Source organism: Xiphophorus couchianus, chromosome 2, assembly GCF_001444195.1.
Source record: "Xiphophorus couchianus chromosome 2, X_couchianus-1.0, whole genome shotgun sequence".
Taxonomy (NCBI): domain Eukaryota; kingdom Metazoa; phylum Chordata; class Actinopteri; order Cyprinodontiformes; family Poeciliidae; genus Xiphophorus; species Xiphophorus couchianus.
This window is the reverse complement of record NC_040229.1, coordinates 15008947-15024571: the sequence shown is the minus strand read 5'-3', so window position 1 is coordinate 15024571 and position 15625 is coordinate 15008947. Positions and strand designations below refer to the sequence as shown.

Here is a 15625-nt window from a genome sequence, read left to right as displayed (position 1 = left end):
CTATCCCTGTGTCAGAAAGGAGATAACCTGATGTGATAAACCTGTCATTCCATTAAGCATACATCTGTGTTATTGTATATTAGCTAAAAACTGTGCCTTACCATTTTCTAGAACCTTTGCATTCAGCCAAATCCCCAGTGGAGAGAGCAGTTTGACTTCAATAAATTTGAAGACGTCCTGGAACCATTACAGGTGGAGGTGTGCGCAAAGAGAGGGCGGAAGGGTACAGAATCATGGGGGGCGTGAGTATTTACTTATTGATATTGGTAACTTTCCCACATTTGCTGTTTACAGAATTTTGTTCAGTCTCTGCAGGCTCTTAAAACCAAAATGCATATTATTATATTTTAGAGACAGAAAACCTACAAATCTCAAAAATGTTGTGATAGTAATAGGTAATGAAGCAAATTTTCTGAAATAAAAAGAGTTTTTTTTGTGTCCAGCCCAGTAAAAACAAAAGTACTTGAAATTTCTCCATACGGTGCTGGTTTGCTAGGTCTACCAGCTACTGCACTCAGACAAACCTGACCTCTTCAGAGGACAAATCACTAAATATATCTCCTCTTTATGAACTAAAATTTCTTCTGAAGCTTTTACAGTCATGATATTTGTGTTTGGTGACCATTGCATCATTACCTGAGCTTAATATTCCAAACATCATTCTTCACTAACTTTTTTCTGTAGTCTCAGCTCGCTTTTTGTCTATCACATATTTCTTGAAAAAATTATTGACACTATTATATAACGTATATCCTTTAATATTTTTTGCTTTTATAAAGTCCATAATATAGCCAGATTCCAAAATGGGTTTTAAATTGCACTTAATTTTGAATAAAGTTCCAATTTTATACTTATAGCTGAAAAAGATGGTGGTATTGTACAATAATAATTTTATTATATTTTTTGTGACTCATTTGTTTTAAATGTAATCATAACGGTGTGAAAACGGTATCAAAAATGTACAATTTTACAACCATAAATCTGACATAAACCTTCTTGTGTTTCAGGTTTGACATTGAGGTATGGAAGCTTCCATTAAATGAAAGAATGGATCACAATTATGTGTTGAACCCCGGAAAAGGCAAGTTGGTTTTCCTGGTCACTCTGAGACCCTCCTGGGGCGTCTCCATCTCTGACACTGAAAACCCCACCTTTTCGAATCAAGATGAGAAAGACGCAGTGATGGAAAGACTTGTATGTAGCAATATCAAGACTACTAAAATGTTGGCCTTTTTGTAGTCATCATTCACTTTTTAATTCCAATTTGTTTCTTTCAGAGCTTGATAAACTCGCACAAGTCTTTACAAGATGTCGGTTTCCTTCAGATTAGTGTGCTAAAAGCAAACGATCTTCCAGCCACAGACATTAATGGTAAAAATCCATTTACCTTTTCATCTGCTGTGTTCATATTATTTGCCTCTTCTTTGCTTTAGACAATAAAACATATTTTACCATTTGCAGGAAAAAGCAACCCTTTTGCAGTTGTCGAGCTTGGGAACTGCAAACTTCAAACTCACACTGTTAACAGGAGCATCAATCCAGAGTGGTACAAGACCTTTACATTGTAAGGAAACTTTTCAAATAGATCCTATCACCTTGCGTTTTTGTTACTATATTAAAGGTGTGTGGGGGTGTGCGTGCGTGTGTGTGTGTTTGTTTTTCTAAAGCCCAATAAAGGACATTCATGATGTTGTGGAGGTGACTGTCTTTGATGAAAATGGTGACAGATCCCCAAACCTTTTGGGAAAAGTAGCTATCCCTTTACTGACAGTAAGTTTGTGAATTTTATACTTAAAACATTAAATATAAATACAGTCTCAGAAACACTTACAAAATACACACATTAACTGTATTTGTAAATTCTGAAAGGTTCAGAGTGGTGAGCCGATGTGTCTGCTCTTGAAGAAAGAATGCCTTGAAAGAACTTCCAAAGGGACCATCACACTGGTGCTAGAGGTCATCTATAACAAAGTGAGGATCAATTTGAATGTGTTTGAGATGGCATGAATCAGTAACCTTTATAAAAGGTATCCCTCGGTTTTCAGAGGATATGGTTTTAAATGATCTGTTCCTTGTAGTCTTTTTAATTTAATCAGATTCAAGAGAAAGTCCTGGAGTGACCAGCGTTTTGTAAACCTTTTTTTATTATTATTCGTGCATGTATGAAAAACTTTAATATCTCATTCTCTAGAAAAATCATAGATTCCTTTTGGTTTGAAATATTTTTGCACGTGTATTGCACTCTGCTGGTCAGGAAACAATTTGCTTTGACTTTATCTATCCTGCTAGGCCATTTTCAGAAGACAGTTCAGTTAGTTATAATTCACATTTGAAGAGTGTATTCTTAGTTGCATTGTCCTCTATACATACATATACAGCAGTAAAAAAAACTATTTTAAACAAGTAATTGCAAAGTGATAATTGTTTCAAAATTTTGTCTAAGTACTGTGTCTCTAGAAAGTTGCGGTATTTATATTTGTTGTCATAATGACCCTTGCCTTGTTTGAGATTTCAACAATATATACAGCAATATATACGCTGTGGAATAAAGAAAATGTGGTAAAACTACTGTATTCATTTTTATTCTGGTCCCAGGTCAGAGCTGGGGTCAAAACCTTCCAACCAAAGGAGGCTAAATTAATCGAGGAAAATCCAAAGTTCAACAAGAAGGTGATCTCCAAGCTTCTTTATTTTTTATTTTTTGCTGTTTTTAACAAATTAGGCAAAACATAGCCAAAGCAGTCACATTCCAACTCACAGATATTTAGGAGGAATCTTTATGAGTGATTATCAAACTAATTTGTTTAATTGTCTTTGATCAGTACAGCTGATTTAAGCGCATTTCACACTCATGAACTTTATGTCCAGTAACAAATGATTCTAACTGTTGTTTTCTTCAAATTATTTTCTTCCAGATCCTTGCCAGTAATATATATCGAGTTCGAAAAATCACCACAGCAGTTCTGTACACGTTACAGTACATGAAAAGCTGTTTTCAGTGGGAGAGCAGACAACGGAGTCTAATAGCCTTTCTGGTAAGTCATTGCCTTATCTTAATGAACTCTCTTCGAGCCTTGGGGCGAGCAAGTTTTGTCCCGTTTCACTGCAGATCGCCGTTAACTCTTTTCAAGCGAATGAGATGTCGAGGCAAATCTTTGCTTTAGCCATTGTCTCTGTGCTGGTCTTTTTCCCATGAAAAAAAACCCCCAGCATTGGCTGTCTTTGTTTTAGCCGTGCGTATGCAATGAATGTGATTTATCCTTTGAATCAAACCCCACTTGGCTTTTCTTCGGTTCTGATGACATTAGAGTGTATTTGAAAGGGTGGGGTTTGGGCATTTGTGCATCTGACTTCTTCGCAAAGCCTTCTAACCCAGGGGATGGTGTAAGGAGGATCACAGTCTGAGCTTCCTTTGTTGGAGTAGTGACAGTCTGCCTCTGAGGTTTAAACCTTGTTTAAATGTCTCTGTTTAGCTGTTTTTAATGAGGGTGTGTGATCTTAGGTCCTAAGCTTAAATAATCTGAAAGCACCTAGTGAATCTCCCAGAGCACAGTGCATGTAATGTCATGATTAAGAGTGTACAATTGCCATGAAAGCCCTGCCAGCACTGTGTCAGGGTGAGGAAGCGGTCACAGACAGGGTGTGTGAAGAAACTCTCCCTTTACCGCCTTTCTTCTGTCTACTCCGTCTCAGGATGACATGCAAATCATACCTGGTGTATTCTATAAGCCCTGCTCAGTGATACTGAGGTGCAAATCCCCTCAGGCACCGACCGGGCTCAGTGTATCACAGCCTTTAGAACAGCACAGCATACAGACAGACAGGCGGACACACAGACAGGAAGATGGAGAACAATGAGGGCAATTGTGTAAGGATAGAGTGTGGGAGGCAGGCTGCTATCTGGAAAAGAAAGTTGGAGCTCAAAAAGAGGAAGACAGCTCAGAGAGAGTGGGGGGCAGATAGCAGGGGACTCGGAGGCAGACAGGAAGGCTTGGATGCAGGCAGGATTGCGGTCCGACAGGTGACAGGTCAGCGGGATGGGGCCTTCTTTCTCCACCTATAATTAGATCCTCCGCAGGCAAGGTGTGCATGCTGTAAAACACTATAATCTCTCATTTCCACTTCCATTCCACCTGCTGTTTTAGGAGTATACCATGCAAATAGAGCTTTTTCAGAGAGAAGGAAAAGACTCAAACATTGTACCTTTATTCTTATCGATGTAGTGAAGTTGAACTTTAAGTAGTTACTTGGCATGGGGCTGTTATTTCTATGAAGGTTTAAAAAGTTATGGTCTCAGATCACAAAAAATGTTTCCTTGTGCTGTTCTTTAAAGGAGGTACAATAGAAATTGCTAAGATATCCAAAGTTTTTTTTCTCTTATATGAAGTACAGAGTACCTCTCACTCACTTGCCCACACCAACATGTTGCTGCACACTGCCTGTCAGCTGTTTGAAAGAAGACCACTAAATTTGTCTATGTCTGACATAAAACTGTAGCATATAAATGAATGAATATATTTTATTAATCCTAGAGGAAAATTCGCATGTTCAGAGATTTAGAAATATTTCCCATTCTAAAATCTTGGGCAGTCATGACTTGTGTATTCAAGACACAAGACCCATCACTGAACCAAAACTAGAACTAGCAACTTACTATCTGCGTGTTTGTAAGCAGTTGAAGGCAGTCTAGCACCTGAGCGGTGTTGGCTGTAAGATTCTTCAAATCTAACAAAGATGTTTCTAACAGTTTGTCCTCATTCATGCTGGAAAACTTCTTGTATGTGCTGATATTTTAAAGATGTTAATAAAAGTATACAGAGGTCACTAAAGGTCACAATATCGCACCAGCGTCCCTAAATCAGTTAGTGTTAGTGTCAACATTGCTATGTTTGGGCTACCATTTTTTTCACTTGTTTTAAACTAAAATTGACATGTTTCCTGTGTAGGAAAACATTTCTGGAGAGTCCAGAGTTGAAACAAGTGTTTCTGAAAATGTCAATTTATTTTAGAGAAAATTTTTCCCATGTGCACCAGGCCTTAAGCTGCTGACCACAAGCTTTACTGCAGATAGCTAAGACTCTAATTAACCATCTAATGCAAAATTTTTCTGTTACTTTCAAAAGTGCAGAATAGGAAGAGGGAATAATATTTTTCTGCAATAGGAACTCAAAACTACTTATAAATTCAGTAGATGTTTTCCATTTTAGCAAAGCTTTCAGTTAAAATATTTATAACACTAAATATACCACTCCATGTTCCCATAAGATTTTTAATGGCATGCCAGAGAAACTGCTTGAAAGTCTGATAATTTCTCTGACTGTATTTAGTGCAGAGTAACACAGCCCCCCTGTCTCCTCACCTGTTGCTGTGCAATACCATTCAGCTGGCTGAGTAAAGGCCACTATGCTTTTCTTCACTAATAAAAAAATACATGTGGCTGTTTGAAATATATCTGGATGTAAAAAAAAAACAAAAAAAACATGACCACTTATGGTGTGGACACTAAATGGGTACACTCTTATTAATATAACACTTTCTTAAAAATTCAATTTGGAAGCTTTGATTGTCACCTCTTTTAAGGAGTTACTACACACAGACATCTAAATGATTTGATATTCTGACACTTGATAACTACTACTAAATTTTAGGGGTAGTTATTGCATGTTTTTGCTATATATCAACATAACAATAGTTGCTATTATTTTATGTTAACCTTTTATATCATTGTATCCACAGTGTTGCTTTTCTGTTTTGAATAAAAGCTATTTAACCATTTTATGCATTTTTTTAAAAACAATTATTAGAGTGAATGCGAATGAATTGCTTAAACTGTGATACAATGAAACCAGGGTATTGTTACTTCATGAGTGAACTCAGTTCAGTAGTATTTCCAGGCTCCTCCATACTGCTTAACTACAAACTGCAGTTGAAATGCTGAAAAAGCCAACGAGAGAGGAGTAAGAGTATGCCTTTGTCTGTGATGAGGAGAGCTTTAAGTACTCAAAGTGTCGAAGGTGGTTGGTGAGAGTTGCCCAGATTGAATCTGCTTCAGTTATTCATCAGCCACTCATCGACAGACTAAAAGTTCACTGTGTGAAAAGTTCTTTGACAATTATTTATCATATCCTTGACTAGCAATTGGCATAGTAAAAGATGCAAATCGGATGCAAATATCGCAACAGAATGTATGCTGCCAGCCACGAGACGGCAAGGGCAGCAATGAGGTCATGTATGACCATTATTACAAGCCCAGTGCCATGCCACTTTTTCACAGTCGTGCCCCTGCCCACTCTTAGGGCATCAACCATGTAGTCTCTTCTCCTCCTCCGAGTCATCATTTCCAATTAGGATAGTGTTTTGGAGCCGTCTAAAGCAGCATGCCACCGTGCGCTCTAATGAAAGCGGCTCCCACTCCTATCTTTACATCTTTAGGCAGTGGTAATAAGGTAACTGATTCAGACATTGACAGATGGCCTCTGCTTGCCTCTCAGATGTGCGTAATTATGCCACCAGTGTCTGCTCTTTTCCACAGTGGCAGGCAGGCAGCGCGGGGCTCCTCGGAGCAGCAAATGCTGCAGTGGTGGGTCTAGCTTTAATATACATTACAATACATTATTAATCATGCAGACTGGCCAATCCTACCTTTCTGTGCTATTGACACACACACACACACACACATATATATATAAACCACTGCTGCTATTTTTTTTCCCTCTTGTTCTCACTGGTACTGTGGGATACTTAGTGCTTTACCAGGAACAAAGCCATTATTTCACTCTGTCCCAGAGGCCAATCTTCTGACCTCATCATAGCATGTATAGCACAGTACTACCCTGTTTATGCTGATTCTTGTATGCATTATGGAATTGTTGTTAGGACGTAAGGCATTTAAATTTTGCATATGGGATCACTACCGTGGTTTATCTTTAGTGAAGGGTTTTACATTGAAATGTGAGAATGATTCTTTTATGCGAGGCAACAATAAAAATCATATAGCTTGATGTTTTATGCCGCTATTATGTACTTTTGTTTAGCTGTGAAAATATTTGCTGTTTTTGAGGGCAGGAGGTCACTTGATTTAACTGTTTAAAGTTGTATTAAGTTTTTCGCTCATGAGTTACAGTTCTAAAATGGTATCTCTAATTAGCGAATGTAATAAAAAAAACAACTTAAAAAAACATTTTAACAAAGTTCTGGCAAATTTTTGTAAACATTTTTATCACTGAATCCAAATGCAAACAATAAATGGTCCATGTTTTTTCTTCTTTTTTACTTCTCTTCCCCTTGTTTATGCCACAGTAATGAGCTGAAGAGCTACGCTTTTCAAGGGTTTTGACAACAGTATGTTTACTTCTTTGTGAGAGAGAAAAATGTGACAGCTAAAACTCTACATAAAATAACCACCTTTTAGATGGTGGCTTTTTGCTAAGACTGAGCGAGATAAATGTGCTATACATCAGCAGTGACTGCAGGATGGGGTCACCCAGAGTTCTCTGCTGCACACTGGCTTGCTGCCTGTAGATGGTGCTACAGCACTGCTGGAAACACCAAACTTGAGCCCAATAAAGAGATCAGGTCAGTTACTTCTTCCTAACAGGAGCCATTTGTGGGAACAACTTTGGAGTGAAATCCTCCATTATGTGCACTACAGGAGACACATGTTTCTTCTTCCTTAACCCCCCTAAAAAGATGAAGAACACCTAAAAAAGTGAGTATTAGCCAGCCAAATTAATCTGCCTCAGAACTTTAACAATTTGCCTCAGAACTTGAACAATTTTGATTTTGATGAAGTGAAAAGTGGCTTAAGAAAACAGGATCATTTACACTTAAAAGCTGATCTTGAGATTTGCTGTCGTTAGACTGCTTTAAGTATTTAGTCAAAATTAATATTTTAGCATATCTGGTACTTCATCTGTCAAGAGTTAGACTAAAAAGAAACCTGTACACCTTCTGTGAGTGTTTCTTTTTGACACTGCCAGGTAGCAAGTGGTTTAGACATCATTTGACAGCCTGTGAAATGCTGATTGCCTCACATCACACACTGTAAAGATGGCATTTGATGAATGTTTGATGCGGCACAGCTGTAAACACGCCTGGCAGCTGCAGCGGGCGCTGAAAGACTTGCCGTTTCCCCAGATGAGGGCAGGACAGGGTCAGATCAGGCTGCAGAGGTCTCAGGAGACCACCTGTGTGGAGTCAGCTGCGGTCGACTTTATTAGGCAGAACACCGGCCCAGGCCAAAATCAAGGCCATAATCGGAGTTGTCATAATTGTCCTTGTTAACACTGTCCGTGAAATGTAGATATTTTGTAAGTGTTGGATCTGTGTCTTTGTTATTTGCTGCATTGCAGTATGGCCGAGCCTTTTTGTGAGAACAGCTAGCCTGTGAATTGTCTCGATGTTTCTGCTTTGCATCTATTTTCTTTCTGTTTGTAAAAAGTTTGAAGGCCTTAGAGTAGTGGGTTTCTTCAGTCCCTGGGGGTTTATGCTCTCCTTTGTCATGATAGTGGCACTTTTAACAGGCTCTGCAGTGGGAATGTGTCTAGAGGGGAGGAAAAAACGATGCAGAATTGCTTGTATGTTTTTTTCTTCTAGTTAGAAATCTATGAATTATTTAATGAGTATATGTAAAAACCCTCAAGATTTGCTCTTGATTTAAAACAGTATTATTGTCAGGCTTTCCTCAAATAAATGTAAGTTGAAAGCTCTGGAGGCTGGCTGAATACAGTTCATATCCGGGGGACATTTCTATTAGTGGTATTAATAAATAACTGACACAATTTGACAACTAGAAATGCACTGATCAGCTTTGTTGGCCATTTCTATCTGATACCAACTTCCAAATTTCTTAAAGATCTAAATTAGCTATATATCTTATATATATATATATATATATTTCTTAGGAAGTTTAAAATATAAGAGAAAAGATGTGCTATAGGTATTGTAAGGATATAGTAGTTTTCAGACCGACAGAAAATAATGGGATAACAATATTTCAGTGCTTCAACATATATATGCCTGAACTCTACAAAACACAAAACAAAATGGATGAAAGAGCATATTGATTTCCGGATGCTTTTATATATAGAGGTCATAGTTTTTAAAAAAAATAAAAATAAATGAAAAGTCAAGTCTTTGAGTATTTTGCAGAACCAAGTTGGTGAACTCTCATGGTAACTTTTAAGAAAAAGTACAAAACTTTCACCATTTCTACACAAGGATTTAAAACAAAACACTGGATCAAAATGAAAATGTGTCAGTTATTCCTGTCTCTTCTAAAAATAAACATGGCCACAATTACTGTAATAACAGTGGTATTAATAATACTTATTTTTCTTTTAGTTTAAAGCAGAGAATACCTACACTGAAGCAAAGTTTTACACCTGCTAAATTTAGAAGTAGTTTTTATTATGAATATTGCGCAGAATATTACATGTTTTTGGCATTCTCTTTATAGGATAACAGAGGGAGGATAAGCTGATATTAGCTGGCTACTTAGTCACTTGTAGCTTAGCAACTGCAATTTTAGAACACTGATGAATAGCACTGCAAACATTTCCATGCAGCCAAATTCATCTTTTTTTTCAAGCCAAGGTAATAAGTTGTAACTTTCTTTAAACCTGCTTATAGGCAATATTCAGCAAAATTTTGAAGTGATGGAGTGTGGCCGCACTACAGCAGGAGAGCAAGGAAGAACATTGTCATCCCAACACTAGCTTTAAGATCTTATTGTAAAGGAATTTAAACCACAGGAACATATGATTTGATTTTGGAACCATAACATAAAACCTTGGTATACCTTGAGCAATGAACTCATAAGCTTTTATTTTTACTTTCTCACAAAATGTAGGTTATTTCATAGTGCTTTTAAACACTGTAAATTTGCTTGTGGTGTAATATAACCAAAACTTAAAAAAAAGAAAAGAAGAAAATGAAGTAAACGTGTGGCTTTTTTCTATGAATTTCTTGTATCTTGTTTTGTATTTGGCTTGTTTGAAGCCCGCTTGTAGTGTGCTCTGTGTTTGACCTCCGTGTGTGTGCCGTATTACAATGTCTGTCTTTAACATACTCACCACCTTCCTGCTCACAGAGGACACCTCTCTTTGTGCAGCTGAGGCAGCGACCTGTCCACTTCCATGTGCGTGTGTGTGTGTGGTGTGGCTGTTTCAAGGCCCGTCTTGGCCCCAATGCGTTAGCGTGTGTGAGCTGAGCTGACAGGGAGAGTCCATGCCACTCCCTCAAACCCCCCAAATCCCCAAACCCCCGAACTCCCACTTCTCCGCCACCTCCCTCTGCCCTACTCCCCACCTCCTCAGGGGAAAAGGCTCGCATGGCAGATCTGTCACCCAGGAGGTCGCTCAGTGTTAACGCTCCCGACACGGATTAAACACTAGTGGCCAGTGCCGGAGTGCGGGGTCAATGTAGCTCTGACAGGCACCACGGGGGCCCGTTCCGACTGCCCTGCTTCAGCCTCGCACTATTGGTGCTCCTGATGTGTCAGACAGTCAGGGAGACAACAATCAGAGCTGGGTCTGTGAGCAAATGCTAATGCTGTGCCTTGCGCAGCTGCTCCTCCTCAGTGCTTTAATAAAGAGCTATCAGTGTTGGTCTGGACTGTGTGGGAGCACTTTGAAGCTGTGGAATTTGCCTGTAATCTTTTGCTTTGCAACTTTAAAAAATGTTGATATAAAGTCTTAAGATTTTATAGATCATCCTATGAAAATACATATTTCTGATGTAGAAAACTACTCATGGAGTATTTGCAGTCTGTATGTCTTAGAAAGCCGTTATTTTTCTTAAACATGATAAAATAGTAATTGCATCACACTTTCAAACAACCTGGCTGAAGTGTCGGTTTCCAGTGAAGTGAAGGCTCTCTCTTTCACCCGCTCTCCCTCTTTCTATTCTTCCCTTTCAGTTGATAAGACATGAGCTGAGCGTATGTGAAATATTTATTCAGCGTTAGCTCAGAGCACTGCGACTGCCCACACACACACGCAGACATACACACACATGCTCTCTGTACCTGCCCCGGAGAGAAATCTTATCTGCGCTTCCTCTGACTCCGACACCCCCTGAAAGCCTGTCCCCCCACACTGGCCCGAGCTCAACACAAATTACATGTCTCATTGCTCTGCATTTACAGCTACTTTAAAGCCTGCCGCTCCTGTCCCCAGCATCAACCCTCTCATGCAGACTCAGTTTCAGCTCAAACAGAAAATAAAAGCATGATTTCAGCCTCCCCTGATGCCTTTGAGTACTGTTATTTTTAAAGCCTAACAAATATAGTATCCGGTTTAGAACAATTAAGATAAATTAATATGGGAACAGAGCAATCCTCCAATCATGAAGGTCATTATTAGCATTACCACTAAAATATTTTGCCATGCTGTTCCTCCAGTTTAAAGTTGTTTTAATGAAATGTCAGAGTGAACAATATTTTTTGACTCCACAAAGCACAAAGTAATGCAGTGCTATGTTTGTTTAACCCCCGTCACCTCCTCTCCCTCACTCATATAGTGCTGCACACTGCTGCTTAACTGGCTTAATTGTGATAATGTGGAAACTAAAAAGCATTGATCATTTAAAAAAAAACAACCTGCAAGCTGAGTGAGTGATAAACCATCACAATATACTCCCAGTGGTAATTTTGAAGATCAAAAAAAAAAAAAAAAAACATAAATAAAAATAGGTGTAATGTTCTCTGCAGGAAGCACTACTATTTTTAGGAAATGTTTATTTCATGTCTTTGCCTAAAGAAAAAAGAAACAAATACATTTTATGGAAAACACTTCTTTAGCTGTAAAAAAAAGAACCTTTCAGTTTAAAGCCAAAGGAATAACCATGTCTTTTTCATTTTAAATGACAGCAATTACACCATTACACATATTTTTGTTTAACATTTTTATGCTAATTCTTTGAATCTGTGGCATTTTTAGTCAAGTTTAAAATGACAGTAGATAAATGTCTTGGATTCAGAACCACACACAAAAGGCCCATGGTTCTTGATGGTTAAAGTCTATTCAGTGAGGGTGACTGGAGTTTTCTCCAGCTGTATATAGTAAAGACTCGCTCACCCACTCCATTTGTGGCTCCACACTGCCAGTCAGCTGGCTGAAAGAAGACTCACACATTTTTCTCTCTTACAAGAAAGACAATTCTGAATGTTTGGAAATGTTTTGCAAAGAAATAACATAAAGTTATGGCATGAAAATTAAAAAGGTGCTTCTGATCCCCCTCAAAGAGGCAATAGTCTTCGAAAAAGGCATCGGAAAAGCCACACTTAAGCCCAAATTGTTGTTTTTGTGTTTTGAATATCCATTTTTGGAATTTAATTTTGTGCTAACCTTTACTAGTCAAATTATAACTCCTACTACTAAGCAAATTATAATTTGTTGAATGTTCAAAATGTTCATTGTAAAAGGTCCTATATTGCATTAATGAAGTGCTTATTTATATATGTGCACTATATATGTTCTTATTTTTTCTGTCTCTCTTCCTCACACACTCACAAAAACAACCACACACATTGAGACACAAACCCTGCAGCCTTTAGTCAGTCTTAAACTCTTTCAGTTCGCGTTCACGTAATCTGGCAACCGTCCACAGCCCCCATGACTGACCCTCATAATGCTGGCTGGCACTCTTCTCGCTTTGTTTAGCTTTCCAAGTCGAGTGCAACTGAAGAGAAACAGTGAGGACAGAGAGCCAAGATTAAATCTTTTGTTTTTGGTTGGTACATGGTTAAAAAATAAGGGTATTTTTTTTTATTTACCACACAAAAACAAAGTGGAATTTTCTTCTAACACTGTAATGAATGTAGACCTCTGTGCCATGGCATTACACTTCTTTGGCTCATCAACAGCCTTATTTGTGTTGTGCTGATGTGATGCATGTTTTTATAGCTTTTCGACTATAGTGTAAAATGAGAATGCTTGGCATCTCTGTAGTCTGGCAGTCGGTGCTTCCAGTTCGTAGATCAGGGCCACCCCTTGTTAATCAATTTACAGAATAGTGGAAACTTTTATGGAAGGTGTCTCTGTCCCTTTGTTACTGCTACGATCCCTTTTCCCCTCTCCTGGGAGCGTGTGGGTGGTGGGAGCTGCCATGCTTGCTCAGCTTTAAGTTATTTTATTCACACTTTTAATCGCTGAGTGCTTTATTATTAGGTGCTGGATTCTGCTGGCCAGGGGATCTGCATGAGAAGGCGCAGGACGCATTTAGTGGAATCATATTAATGGCACCATAAAACAAACCTGTCAGGCCGTTCTTAACCCCTCCTGGCAGAGACGCTCTGCCCGAGGTCGGCCCCTTCTCTGAGCGCTTACAGGTGGCTAAGGAGAGTGCATCTCCATCATCTCCTCCACCGTGTGTTAATAGTTTTATTAATTCATTCTCCTTTTTTTTCTTACCCCCTAGGCACCCTTTGCATAATCATACAGACATTTTTCAGCTAAATGGTGTTTGCCAAGGGAGGTTTCCTACATTAGAAACGCTCCTCCCAGACACACATACCAACACTTCAATTATAAGTGCTTGTTAGCTAATGCTCACTGTAAACTAAAATACTTGGATGCATCATTAGTTTTACCTGTCTTACTTTATTTGTTGCTTATCTTACATAGTAATTCAGTATAAGAAGTGAAACTACTATTACAGATAATGTCATATTTTAGATGTTTATTTCTGATCAATTTTATGGAACACACACAATTATGATTTTTAGAAAAATAAAATATTACTGAAGACTGATTTCACAAACACATGTTCATGCACTGTAAAATGTGTACCTAATGCTGGCATGAATTAGTGCATCAGTGCAGCGTGGTATGGAAGTGGTCAGATTACGACTCTGTTGAGATGTTAGGGAAGCCCAGTTTGCTCTAATATCAGCCTTCAGGAGTTGTCATACATCATTGTTGACTCTGGTGTCTCTCGTGACATACTCCAGAGATTTTTCATGAGATTTAGATCAAGGCAGTTTGCTGGGCAATTAAAAACAGAGATATCTTAGTCACCTCAGCAGTATTGGTACTTTAAGCAGTGTAGGCAGGTGCCAAATCCTGCTCAAAATGTTGAAATTGTAAAAACATATTGGACCCAAACCAGCAGATGAGATGACTCCTCAAGTCTTTGGAAACTTCACACAGGGCCTCAAACAATTTACATTCTGCTCCTATGCATTCTTCCTCTACAAGTAGAATTTCAAAGTAAAATGCAAAATATACTTTTTCTGACATGAAGAATAACCAAATGTCCAATAATTTTTTTCCTAGAGCACAAAAGCTTTTTGACATTGTTCTGCACAGGTAATATTCCTCGTGTCCCTTCGAACTTTTGAATGATCATTGCGCCTTCTTCTGCCACACATTATCCTCCATCTCAATTTCCCACTAACATGGTTTAGGATTGTATTTGAAACGTAATCCATTACAAATTTATTGATGGAACCTGACTTAATGCCGTGTTTTGATTGTGTGATTCTATGTTGCATTGTGTTTCTGTATTTGATATGATGTAAAGCACTTTGAAATGCCTTGCTGCTGAAATGTGCTATACAAATAAAATTTGATTTGATTGATGGTTGGATTCACCACTTTAAACAGGTAAATTTTTTTAGCATTGGCCTTTGTGGCTTACCCTCTGTCCTAAGGGTCTCATTGACAGCCTGATGGACAACTGTGAAATTAGAAGACTTTCATATGCCCATTAAATAATATTTCAGTACTTTTTAAAATGGTTCTCATTTAATTGTGTAATTATTAAAAAACAATTATTTTCCTTTTTGTGAGTTGTTAGCCATTATCATTAAATTAACACAAAAAATTGTTGTATGTGATAAATTTGAATTAAAAATTTATCTATATTTCTCTTTTGATTAAATTATGAAAATAAATTTGGATTTTTTTTTTTGTATTATGATTAAATGAGATGCACCTTATTGCATTCTTGCATGATCAGACAGCAGTTTACACTTAAAGAACTCAGGGTTTTACCTGATGTGTTCAATTTGTTGACAAATAAAGATACATCGTTTCTAACATGGAAATGATGGAAAGGAATATTATACTTGTGTTGCCTGGCTGCGACAGACTGGCGCCCGGTCGAGGGTATACCCCGCCTCTCGCCCGAAATGTCTCCCTCAATATAGGCACCAGCACCCCTCCCAAACCCACTAGGACAAGGGTGTAAGAAAATGGATGGATGGATAAAATAAAGTATGTAAATACTGACTACACTGGTTCAACATACCATGAGGGAGGGATTGAGAAGATATTTCTGACATTTTTGGTCTATTCCCTTCATTTGGGCTCTCAGTTTAGACATAAAGCATTGTATTTCTGCGGGCTTTCATCTTCTCCACTGAGCCAGAACGCGGCGAGTAGAAATTTGCATTAGTGGGCGATTATGAATACCTGTGACAGATTCTCTCTGCTGGCTCCCTGGGCAGAAATGAATTGGCTCCCTCTGTTGACTTGCACAGGAAGACAGAGACCAAGCAATTAGACTTTAGTGGTTAATGTAGCAGCTTTTGCGGGAAGGGCAAGGAGGTTCAGCGTTCCTGCTGGGCTCATGTCAGTTTCCAGGCACACTTCCCCCCTTTTTCTTTTTGCTTTTTTATATA

General features: G+C 38.4%; 1 protein-coding gene across 2 annotated transcripts in view; it reads left to right on the top strand.

The window, feature by feature from the left end:
- mctp2a (multiple C2 domains, transmembrane 2a) overlaps positions 1–15625 on the top strand; it is a 42701-nt gene that overhangs the window by 11329 nt on the left and 15747 nt on the right. For both annotated transcript variants that reach the window (XM_028042793.1, XM_028042785.1), the window contains exons 10-17: positions 112–242; positions 1008–1194; positions 1278–1371; positions 1462–1564; positions 1668–1770; positions 1870–1971; positions 2596–2670; positions 2916–3035. In XM_028042793.1, coding sequence (XP_027898594.1) covers positions 112–242; positions 1008–1194; positions 1278–1371; positions 1462–1564; positions 1668–1770; positions 1870–1971; positions 2596–2670; positions 2916–3035 — 915 coding nt within the window. The remainder of the gene's footprint in view (positions 1–111; positions 243–1007; positions 1195–1277; positions 1372–1461; positions 1565–1667; positions 1771–1869; positions 1972–2595; positions 2671–2915; positions 3036–15625) is intronic.